This window comes from Lissotriton vulgaris, chromosome 12 (assembly GCF_964263255.1).
Source record: "Lissotriton vulgaris chromosome 12, aLisVul1.2, whole genome shotgun sequence".
NCBI lineage: Eukaryota > Metazoa > Chordata > Amphibia > Caudata > Salamandridae > Lissotriton > Lissotriton vulgaris.
In genome coordinates, this window is record NC_141700.1 from 735,207,364 (window position 1) to 735,220,339 (window position 12,976).

Consider the following 12,976-nt stretch of genomic DNA (forward strand, 5'->3'; position numbering starts at 1 on the left):
GAAATTCGATTATTGGAGGGTGTATTCAGGTCAATGTCCTGACTTAGAACACTTCTGTGCAAGCATGGGGAGACCTTTGTAAGTTCAGAGAGATTCCATCTGTTTAGGCTGTACTCGTATCTATTCAAGGCCTGCATGTATGTCACCCTGGATGTGATTGGGTGTTTCCTGCCTGCTTCGGTATGTGCTTTGTAGTTGTTTTTGAGATGTGTGTCGTATGTGTCCCTCTGCTTCAGTGTGGTAGATTTGTTACACATACATCATATGTGCTGCCTAATTGTGGCTGTATGTTGGTTGTTGAGTATACATATGCAATTGGGTGCACATGTCTGTGCTCAGTGTGTGTATGAGGCATTGGAGATGGCTGTCTTAGACTTGGGTGGAAGTGTGTGAATTATATGTGCTTTTGTGCACCATTAGTTTGCATGTTTGTGCACATTTGTGGGTGGGTGTGTATTTATGTGATGTGTATGCTTCTGTATGTGCTCTTTGTAAGGAAACATATCCGTTATATGCACCTATGTAAGTGTCAACAACCCCAAGCCTCTTTCTTGTCTGGTACTTACCATTCTGCGTCGATTCCCACAGTGCCCAGCTCTCAACACCCTATCTTGTGCAGACTTTGTTTACATCCTCAGCTCACACAAAGCCATTTCATTTAAAGATGGTGTCTTACCCTTCTCTTACATTAAACACGTGTCTAGAGAAACTCCATCACCCTACTCACCACAACAATCAAGTCATTCACTCAAGCCACCACCAGGGATGCTCTCAAGATAGGCCAAATCCTCCTATTCCTGAAGAAACCCACACAAGACCCTACTGCCCTCGCCATCTACTGACCCATCACTCATGTACTCTTCTTCTGCAAGATCATTAGAAAAGAAGTATAGACACAACTCTAAGATCACATCATTGCCAACCATTCCCTGCACGACTACAAATCCAGCTTCAGACCATGCTGCAGCAACAAGACAGTACAAAACACGGTTGATGCCCTACACGCCACAGAAGGATGGTGGCCCCTGCCTCCTGATGTTCCTGAACCTCTCAAATGCTTTCAGCACTGTTGACCACCCACCCTCATCCTTACCTGAAAGTACTGAATGGGACTCTCTGGTAAAACCATTCACTGGTTCTCCACTTTCTATCTAGCCCACACCTTTTTTTAACTGGGCATCTACAGGCTCCAGAAGATTTCTGCTACCTGTGGAGTCTTCCAGGGTTCCATCTGGTCTCCCACCATCTTTAACCTCAGGGTTCAATTGTACTCTATTCACTGATAACAGCATCCCCATTCCCCAGTAGACTGATGACACATGACTGCACTTCAAAGTCTCTTCAGCTCAAGACATTGAACGCCTCAAGCACTGCATGCATCTCTCCTAGGGCTGGCTGTACAGCACTTACCTGAATTCCCTAACAATGGCCAATAACAATAAGGAAGAACTAATCCAAACCTGTCTCAATGAAATTAATCTGGGAGGACTCGAACCCCAATGTTCACCCATTGCAAAGTCACTCAAATTCATCCTACACACCAAAGTCACCTTCAAAGAACACATTGCCAAGAAATACCAGTTCTCTCTGCTAAAAACAATTAAAACCTTTCATCTCAGAAAGTAACTTCAGACCAGCCTTGTACTCTTGCATGCCAATTGTGATAATGCCCTGCCACGTGCCCTCATATACTCCACACTGGTCTCTCTTAAAGGGTGTATGCCATGCAGAGAAGTACTTCTCAAGGGCTTGAATTAATGTGAGCACATTACCCCCCAAAGAGAGTACCCCACTGGCTCTCCTTGCCAGCGTGTACCACCTTCATAACCGGCGACATCTACCATGAGGAAATCACCACTGGCCAGTTCTCGAAAAATCCTAACAATGTTATTAAACCTGCAGGTCTAGTAACTTGAGTAATATACTCAACCTAACTGTACTGTACTTGATCCATACACTGGTTTCATTATGTCATCCTAGGCAAATATTGTATTTTGCAGAGCCACCCTTTTCTTCATTATCACATACATGAACACCTTTTTATATGTGAGTTCAGCATCCTGCTGTACAAAAAACCTATTTACTTTAATTTAATAGACTAAATGTTTGCTCCATGCACAATAAAAATCTTGCCCACGTATAGGGTACACATCAGGAGCGACCCGTGCAGGTAAGAGCGGTGGGGCCGGGCTGAGGGGGGATTTGACAAACGACCACCAGGGAAAAATAAATAAATAATTAATTTTCTCTCATCGTCGTCTGTTGAAATCCTTCCACACCCGGCCCCACCAGGTCACCTCTCTTACCTGCAAAGGCCGTCCCTGATTTGCCTCCTAGTTCACTAATAGCATTGCCATCGGGACAGGGGCAGGAATGTTTTCCAGTTCATCTTTAAAAACTCACTTTTAATAAATATATTACTAAAGCAAGAGGTGGTAGTGCACTGTCATTTACAGACAGCACATGTTCCATTGAAATGGCCAGAAGTGTCCCCACTAACATGCAGTTTTACTTATAACTATATAGTGTATTAGTGTATACACAATAATCTGTAGAAATTGGGTTTCCGCAAACATATTTATCTTTTGCACATCAGCAAGTAAAGTGTTCTGATTTGTTTTCATCCTATTATAATATTTATTTTTCATCACACAGAATTACAAAACAAGGGCTATCATAACTACTAAAATGTATTTTGATATATTTGTTCAGTTCACATTTCAGTTGTTTAAATGTGTGTTAGAATAAAACACGACATCCTACAGCTTTTCATATCACACTTTTTGTACAGCATGTTTGTCAGGCAGTTCACTTTACAAAATCCTGGAACATTGCAGTGAGAAAAAGGAAAGTAATAGTAGATGTAAACTGACTTTTGACCTCAGTCTCTGTACACAGATTACATGTGACAAGTTAAAAACAGGATTTAAAAGCATCTTTAATTCTCCTTCACATTGTGAGTGAACCGAACACAAGTTGTTTGTCAGCTCACCAGAAGGGACCAGTTGGCCCTAAATAAAGGTCCACCTCATAAAATCTAACTAGGTCTGTCAAGGCCTGAACTATTACTATGTGCTGTGAATTTGTGTGTAGATGTGCAAGTCGGTAGCACGTGTCCCTCTGAATGTGGCATTTGGTTATGTGTTTGTGTTATTGTATTAGTTGTGTATGTCTTTCTGTGCTATGTGTGCCTAGTTGAGTATGTCATGGAATTGTAGAAGTAAGCGGCGTGTGCATTCATAGGTGCTTTGTTTGTAATTTTGCCTGTGTCTGTGAACTTGTGACAGTTATATGTGAGCCTGTGTGCCGGATTTATCCATGGTGGATGTCTTAGTGTGTGGTATAGATCCTTCATCTGATGGTGTGCATGGTCAAAATGAGGTGTATGTGCCCTTCTTCAGGCTGTGTATTTTCCAAATGTGTTAAAAATTTAAGGGATTGACTGTATGTAAAGTGGTATGTATGCAGGCCTTTATGGAGGGTGCCCACAAACATGAAATGGGGTGATTTTATCTTTGAGTCTAGATATGGTGGGGAAGGTAACAGTATGGATGACTATTCACCTGCAACAATATCTACTCCACAGTGTCAGCTTGCACTATATCGTCAAGCTAAGTAGAATAGTTAAAATTCATTCATCTACAGTTCCCTATATATACTGACCATTTTGATATGATCTATAGTGTTGAGTTGACATTTGTGCAGGCAAACATTTTTGTAGATGAAATTGTGACATACAGCTACAGCTAGGTGTGGATATACAAATCAGATGACTCACCACAACCCTGTCTCTGAGTCCTACTCTAAGTTGAGATTTGCATGTACATATTTTGGAATTTCTTGTAATGATCTGTCTGTAGTGGTGTTTTTGTCTTGAGCTGTTTCTAGTTTATAGGTTTCATGTGAGGAGTTATTTGTAGCTGAGCATGGCTTTGCAATTATGAGGTGTTTATAGTTGTTTATTGGTTGTTCTGTAGTTGTAAGGTGTATTTGAGTGCCTGGTGGTGAGCTGTTTCCAGTTGTGCATGGGCTAGTTATTGTGAGCTGTTTGTATTTATGTTTGGGTTCCTCGTCATGAGCTGTTTCTATTTGTACATGGGGTTGTTTTTGTTGAGATGTTTGTAAGTTACATCGGGTTTCCTCAGAAGAAGTTTGTAAATGCCATATGAGTAATAATACTTTCTTTGTGTGCTTACTCAGAAACAATTGCCGAATGACGTTGGTTAACTCATTGCAAAAGACAGTGAATTGTTTACACACAAAACCTGAAACAGTTGAGCTTTGTCTAAAAACCTTCTGTTGGCCTTAAAAATGTGCAAAAAAAATCTGATTTGTGAAAAAAAGAAAGAATATAATTACAAGTGAAGGTACACACAACCCACTAAGGAATTCAATCTCCAGTTCATGGTATGGTCAATGTGTGTATTTGCAGAGTTTGAGATTCAATTTGGTGATTGCTAGCCTGGATTAAAATAGAAAACATTGGCCAAGCTGGGCATTGAGCTTATCATCAATCCACAAGTATCTGAATCATATCATGCCACCAATATCATTTTACAAAAGCTTTATGACCCCTTTCTTTATAAAAACCCACAACCCCAAGACTTTACTGAAGGGTAGCAAGACTTGTGTGTGTCTGTGGTGGCATAGATGACAAATGTCATAGGGCTGATTCAGAGCTGGCAGATCATGTACAGTCCCCTGAATTCTGAAAGAAGAGCTGTATCCAGAGTAGAGTCCCAGACTGGAATTTCTTCTTCTTTGTTATTCCTATTAACAAAGGGCAGCAAAATCAACTTGTAGAACCGTACCAGATTTAGCACTTCCTCTAGAAATTGTATGACTTTCCATGACCACCCACCTCTAGAGAAGTTTTTCAACCAGCTATGTTCACAAGATATTGTTCTCAAACACCCAATTATAACTGCATTGTTGTGAGGTTGTTGCAAATTGTATGTTGGGTTCAAACCCAACAGTCTTCTTGGAAGCATCATTTCTGAGCCATCTAACCCTCTCTGTCTTTTTCCCTGCAGGAACCTGGGAAAGTCCGGCCTCCGCGTCTCCTGCTTGGGCCTCGGTAAGTATCATGCCAGACCGCTGTTAAGATTTTCCTTCTTATGTTCACGTTTCTGCTGTTTTGTAAATGTTTGATCATGCAGTAAGCCAGTATTAGTACTTCTTCTGTAAGACAAACCTTGATCTGCACTCGTCATGTGAAGCAGAAACCAAGGAATACACACATTATATACATGAGTTGAGCATGTGATCCATGCCAAAAAAATAAGCGTACTGAGGCGATAAGTTGAGAGGCTCATCAGAGGCCCTTCCTCCTCATGAATTTTGGTATTACCAGACCAGTATCTTATTATGTTGGGAGTGAGCCAAATACCTCTGCTACATGGAGAGTAGCCTTAGATACAACCTTATTCCACACGCAATGATTAAGAGTCCAGTCTTGAGACGTTGAACTTGGTCTTGAACATTATGTTTGCTTTATTCCAAAAACAGCCTTATTCCAATTAGCCAACACATGTTTCGTCATCATCACAGCTTCATCAGGGCTAATGAATAAAGATACCAAAAATAGTATAATCACTCTCCAAACACATCTTTAAATTACATATACAGTACAAATTATCACCCGTGACTTTCAAGGTGACATCCTGATTGTAAACGCAGTGAGCATTGTGAGAAAATAGCCCATACTTAGGCAAGCAATTGCCCAGTAGAACATTCCATACTCAACATATGAAGCAAACATAAGGAGAGGATGGACGGAGCGTTGAAACTTTTCAGACACTCACCGCAGCCACAGATCTGGGTTGAATCCATCATCGTTCTTTAGCTCACTTTGTCACTTCAGTTCGGACCCAGCTATATGCAAATCAGTCTTGACCCTGTGCCTCATGGGAACAGTCCAGCCCGAACTGCCAAGCCAGGTCTTCCCTGAACCGAAAACAAACATCCTGAGATCGGCTTCGGGGTAAGACCCCTCATCAGTCAGGCTAGCTTGAATCCAGTGGCAAAGAGAGCAAGGGACCCACGTCAGGGCATATCCTGCGAACTGGGTCTGAATGAAGTGGCGAAGTGAGCTAAAGAATGATGATGGATTCAACCCAGATCTGTGACTAGGGTTGAGTGTCTGAAAAGTTTAATCTCTCCGTCCATCATCTCCTTGTGTTTGCTCTATACTCAACATATGGCCTGAGGTCAGTGCAGTAGGCCTGTCCCCTCCACCACTGGGAAAGAAAGCAATGATTCCTGTATTGCGTAAGTATAGGCGGAGGGTATAAGGGCCAGATGTACAAAGCATTTTTGTGGTTGCAAACAGCCCAATTCTGTGAAATGCTTTTTCAAAGTACAAAATTCAATTCAGTATCTTTGTTACTGAATTTCAATTTCCATTTGCGATTCAGTATTTTTAAAGGGCTTGTTTTGAGTGCCCGCTCCAAATTCCGAATCAGTGTGGTATCTATTACTGTTTTGCTAACAGTAATACTTTGCCACCAGTTTAAAAGTGGTGGTAACCCATTTGCAAAGGGGAAGGTGTTCCCTAAAGATTTTTTTTAAGAGCAGGCAGTAGACCCACAGACCACAGCCTACTCTTAAAATATGAAACTTCTAAGTTTCATTTATTCCTTTTTAAACCTGTCCCATTTTCCTTAAAGGAAAATGGGCTGCATTAAAAAAAATAAAGATTGCTTTATTTAAAAGCAATCACAGACATGGTGGTCTGCTGACCTCAGCAGGCCAACAACCCTGTTAGGGCCGCGATTCCTAATGGGTCACAAATTGCGATCTACCTCATTAATATTCATAAGGTAGGTCGACATGTGACCCACTAGGAATCTCTATTGGGGATTAAAAGTACTTCATTCATTACGAATACCAATTTCCTAATTGCTCTTCGGAGCTACTCACAATTAGGAAATCGGTATTCCTAATGTTTGAATATCTGGTACTAAGATGGTTGGGGATATTGCATTTCTCCTATAAGACAGGCAAGAGGAGACACTACATTCATGGCAAACATCATGCTATGACACACTCCTGGAGCAAAGAAGAGGGTCTCTCGATAGGATACATAGGCTGGCCCAGCTCTGGTCCTGCCCTTTACAGTAAGGTTCAAAGCCAACTATGGCCCTAATTATGATAGTTGTTGCTCGGACCGCTGACTGCCATCGCAGCGGGTAGAAGACCGCCGACAATAAGTTAACAGTCCCATCCACCCTATTAGGATGAGATTGCCGTGCAGGCAGTCGGAAAGTAGTTTATTCTACTGCGGCTTGTGCTGCGGCCCAGGTAAAGGGCTGCAGCACAAGCTGTAGTAGAAAAAAGCACTTTGTGGACATCCATGCACCGTGTGGGGGCACCATATGTTGCCTGGCAAATGCTGCATGAGTGTGTGGGGGGCACTACATATGGTCCCAGTGCAACTTAACAATGACTCACTGGGAACGGGGGCCCTGCTTGGGGCCCCCAATGTCAGTTTCTTTCTGCTTTTTCATGGCGGTCGCACTGCTATGAAATGGCATTCGGAAAGGGACACCCTAATCCCTACGTCAGTGCCTGCCCAGACACCGCCTTCATTGAAGGGATAGAATTCCGACCACCACCCTGATGGGATCATGGTTCCTGTCGGAGACCACAGTCTTTTCACCAGACCTCTGCGGTCCGACCGCCTGCATCCAAATGGGGCGATCAGACCAATGGCCTGTATGTTGGTGGGACCGCCACCGACGGCTTGTCGGTGATGCTTGTCGGTGATGGTCCCACAGACATCGTAATTGGGCCCTATGTGTCTATCCTTACTATTGAGGTGGACTGTAGGTTACATGGGGCAGCAGTCTGGTACAGAGGTAAATACATAACACAAAAACCACAGAAAATTAAAGACTGAACTGCAAAAAAATGCATTTGCTTTTATCATAACAAAAGGTGCCGAATGTCAGGAGAAAATTGGAAAAAAAGTATTTCTTGTTGAATAGAAGGAAAAAGAGGAAGAAACAGGATAAATAATATAGACGTGGAAAAAATAAAATGGGAAGGGGACAGGCATGGAAGCAATCACACAGTCCGTGTTTATGTGTGAGAGTGTATTTGTGTGAATTTGTGTGTATGTGTGCGTGAATAAAAGTGGAGGTCAAAGGTGAATTTATATCCATGAGAGAGGCCGGTGATAATGACACGTCCTCTTCTCCCGTTTCCTGTTCATAGGATCTGGTACAGTTTCACACTCCAATGTCTGGTCTGGCAGAGTTGTCTTTTTCTGCGTCTGTCAGCAGCCCGGAGACTAGCTGCCCTTTTAAATATTACAGTTTAGAAGCGCCTCTCCCCAGACAGAGCCAGGCACACCAATGCCATCAAGGATACATTACCAATAGCCCTACAAAATATGGGGCATATTCACAAGCCCCGATAGCCACAGGAACGTCACCTTTAGTGACTTTCCTTATTTACATACATGGCTTAACGCTGCCTTGTAAATAAGGCCCCCCTTTCACGCTATACTTAGGGGTGGGCAATGGGTGTTATGGTGGGTGTGCCACCGAAAAACACATAGAATTTGATGCTGGCCCATATTTACAAGGGCAGCGTAAATATGGGGCAGTGCCAAAAATGAAGACCATGGAAAACTTGGTCTTAAACAGGCTCAATGAGGAGAAATGTTTAATTTCTCCACCGTTTTGCTGTTTCAATGTATGCTGTGTTGTGCAGCACACATAGAAACAGCAAAAGACCTTTTATTGTTTATGTGCAGGAAGGTGTCCATTCCTGCACATAAACAATCAATAAAAAAATAATGTTTTGCAATGTCTTTCTGTGCTGTGTTAACCGTGGCGCGGCAGTTTAATTAGGTGGGCGGGGCCGCGTCGGCCTATGGACATGCGCAGCACTACGGAAGTAGTGCTCGCGACGGCCGTTGGCCGACAGAAGCAGCGAAGGGGCTACGCAGCACACATAGAAGTTTCAAAACATCATTTAAAGATTGTTTATGTGCAGGAAGGGGGATCTTCCTGCTCATAAACAATCTTACCCTCAATGCAGACTCCCGTGCACTATGGTGCGAGGGTGGCTGCGTTGGCGCTTGGCTGCTAAATCTAGCGCCAGAGCAGGGGTAAATGCAGGGCTGCACCATATTGTTGTAAATGTGGTGCAGCCCTGCGTTTCAGAAGTGGCGGAGCGTGGCGTTAAGCCAAGGAGGCTGACGGCACCCTCCGCCACTTCTCTAGTAGACATGCCCCTATGTATATTAAGGTATGTAGTACAATGCCCTCAAGCCAGCTTTGAGCTAGAAAAAAATAAACTGCATTTTTGTAGACCCATGGGCTAAATCAAAGGGGTATATTCACTAAAAACTCACCCAACATAGCACAGCGACCAGAGCAGTCGTGCTGCACTGCATGTCTCCCTCGCTGGCATGAAAACAGGCTGTCTAGCATCTCATGCACAGCTTTGGAATGATCCCCATCTTAAATAAAATACTATGCTGATTCATACTTTAAACCTTTCCCACTTTAGATATGTGCTGTACTATGCAGCACACAAGCAGAGTCAGCAAAGTGTGGAGAAATCAAAACTTTTCTCTTCTCCTTAAGGCCGACCTCAAACAGACATTTGTTTTGGGGCAAAGCCCAGTCTACAAATGCTAGCAGATAAGGTTTTGTATCAAAATCCATTGGTGGAAGCATGAGAACGACCATGTACCACCCGCGTGCACCTGCAGGACCGGTATAGGGCGTAGGGCCGGCTGAAAACCAGCACCGCTGTGAATGGGGGAAGGCAAAGCACAGTAGGGGTTGGCTGGATGCAGAATGGAAAAATTATTTACTATTTAAAAAAGGAAAGGAACAAGCTGTTGTGTGCAGCCAGTAAAGACTGCACAACACTGCAGAGGTGGGTTGTCCACAGTGGGTTGGGTGTGGTGGCGTGGCCCACATGTGGTTGGTTGGGCAAAGGGCCTGACCTCAGGCCAACCCCCACTGCGCTCAGCTGAAAATTATGCGCTGCGGGGGTTTAATGCCCACTGCCGATTGGGTGCAGGAACTGGCCATTGGGTAGGTCCTCCTGCCTACCCCACTGCATATTGCTGAAGGCTGAGCACAACATAGGTTTACTGACCCTAGCGGGTTGAAGCTTCTGCTACCTGCCACAGTGCATAGCCTAAGCTTGGGCACAGAGGGGGTTAAAACTCATAGGTGCTTCAGTGCACTCTGTGGTAGGACCTTTCAGGAGGCTTTCAGACCCAGTCCAAGTACCTGGAGGAGCCTTGGCAAGGAACATGGAGCATGTCTTGAATTGCTTGGCCGATGAAATGGAGAGCGGGGGATTGTTGCCTCCTTTGAGGCCTTCTGTCACGGGATTAAGCAGTTTCTCCTCAAGCCATGCAAAGCAGAGCTTGCAGAGTGGCGCTGGTTCGGGAAACATCATTTACAACAAAACTTTTACCCCGCACTACCATTACAACGCAGGAGTTACAACGAAAGTCATTACAACGACTTTCGCTGGAGGGCGCTGTTGGATAGGGAATAGTTTAATTTCTATCCAACACCTTCCCTACTATCCACGGGGACTGGAGTTGGAATAGAAAATTAAACTATTCCACTATCCAGCGCCCCCCAACGCAAGTCGTTGTAACGACTTGCGTTGTAATACCTGTGTTGTAAAGGCATGCGTGGTAAAAGCATGCGTTGAAACGTCATACAACCCGCTGGTTCGATCATGAATGCTCAGCAGTGAATCAATCATTGCACAAGGCCCTGAATACGACTCCGAGGGACTCTGTAGCAGTAGCAGCCCTCTAGAAGTGCTACATATCAGTAACTGCTAGGCGGTGGAGGGAAGTGATTACTAAGCAGTGGGATACATTAGCCGATGCGGCTAGTATTAACAACAGTAGGTCTTTCTGGGGCGAGGTGGCAAGTATGGGGTCTACTAATCAACAGGTGTCCCAAACCAACTGCCACACCGATGGTGCGAGACAGGAGGCCCACTTTCCCCAGGGGGACAGGGGACAGGGGACAGGGGGCAGGGGGCAGGGGACAGGTGCTGAACCATTATTCCTGGATGTAGGAGTCACATGACTTCCATACTGGTAGGCATTATAACTTAAGAGTGCTCAGTCTGGAGAAATACAAACAGGATTTAAGTTGTGATACAGCGGGTGAGGTTAGCTACACTAATAAGAAAGTATTGCTACCCAAATGAAACCTTTTTAGTAACCTAGAAAATAACACAAGATTGAGGGAAACAATAGTAATGTTCTAAAGCTATGCCTTTCAGTTTACATACAGCTCTTTGATACTGTTTCATACCTCACTGTGCTATATTGGAAGAATTGTAACTTATGAACTGCAAACAATAAAAGGATCCCTCTGACAAAAGCCCTAACCCAGTGAGCTGTGTACATAGAATACAAACCTGTGGTCTGCGTGTGACATGCTGTGCTTTGCAGCTGGCACATTAACCATCTGTTCTACATTATGATGAGTCAAATCTGTGACAAGACAAAGCACAGATCTCTTAAGCACTTAAGTGCATTAACCAGCAGAGTCAAATCAAAAGATATATAACTTTATTCGGTTTACAGCTGCAAAACCATAAAAGTTCCCATGTGTAAAAACAATATTAAAATTTCATAAAACCATTATACAATTCATTACATACTAAAACCAATTCATAAATAAGATACCCAGCAAAAAGCTTAGACCCCTAGGATCAAGGATTCAAATAGACCAATACCCAGGATCCTGGCGGAAATTATATCACGTACAGGGTGCTAAATTGATGAATAGTCCTCGAAAGTGCTACCGTCTATTCAGAAGGGGCCCTACATTTTAATGCAGCTTTAAGAACATTAAGAAAAAACAGGAGGGAATCTCCATGCAACAATTGTAGGTAAATAAGAGCAGGGCGAGCCTGCCTAAATTTCCACCTCCTTAAAATCGGAACAATACATTTTTTCCGGGGATCACATAGAACCTACAAAAGAATAGAAAATAAAGCAAGTCCCGTGGAGACACACCGTTGCAGCCACAGGATGCTAAAATCTGTCCCCTGGTGCATCCCCTGGGCGAAGCCAACCGGAGGTGAAAAAAATCCCACGCGAAACCTGGTCAACAAAAAACGATCAAATGTACTAAAAAAAAACAGAAGATAAGGCTCAATGGTTAACCTTGTTTTCACTGGGTTTCTGCAGTTCCAGCTCTTCCCTTTCCAATTTCCTTAAACTACAAAAGGAATCCCTGACCCAAGCCAGGTCCTTTTTGTTGACGCCATTTTGGGATTGATGTATAATTCTACTCTGCCCAATCTATCAAAGCTAGTCTTAATGTAACTAAGCCATGGTATCTGGTGCGAGTGGTCAAGAGACATACACTCTTTCAATATCGACTGGGTCAGTAACAATTTATAATTCCGCCAGGTTTTCAGCCAGAAGGTTAGTGGTCGAAGAGCCAAGGTGTTGCTCAAATATAGGACCCCCAATTCTTTGTGCACAACCATATTCGAGGTTCCATTTTGCACACCCAATAAACGCTTCAGGAACTTACACTCGGCCACTTGCAAACAGAGTCACCTTTCTGTTATTATAATCAGCCTGAAAATTGGTGGGTACACAAAACTCTCTGCAGGTTTCTCTTGTCTTGCCTGACCAGTATCTTTTGTCCCCCTCATTCCTCCAGAGTGCACATGGACCCCCCCCCCCCCCACTGAGCCTGGTGCGTGGTGCAGCTGTTGCACCACCCTAAAGCCAGCACTGCACTTCAGCACATGTTTGTAGTTCAATTTTGTTTCCCTCCTTGGATTTAGCTACTTCTGCTCAGGAACTAGTATTTAAGGGCCATCAGCACAGGCATGGCCAATGCAGGTAAGAGTGATGGGGCGGAGGGAGGGGTAAAGTTGACATACGACGACAAGGGAAAATAAAATGTAAAAAATAAGACCACTTATCTTGCGCTCGCTGCCCCATCACAAA

General features: G+C 43.7%; 1 protein-coding gene across 2 annotated transcripts in view; it reads left to right on the plus strand.

The window, feature by feature from the left end:
• KCNAB3 (potassium voltage-gated channel subfamily A regulatory beta subunit 3) overlaps positions 1–12,976 on the plus strand; it is a 344,630-nt gene that overhangs the window by 225,251 nt on the left and 106,403 nt on the right. For both annotated transcript variants that reach the window (XM_086946036.1, XM_086946037.1), the window contains exon 2: positions 5,034–5,077. In XM_086946036.1, coding sequence (XP_086802162.1) covers positions 5,034–5,077 — 44 coding nt within the window. The remainder of the gene's footprint in view (positions 1–5,033; positions 5,078–12,976) is intronic.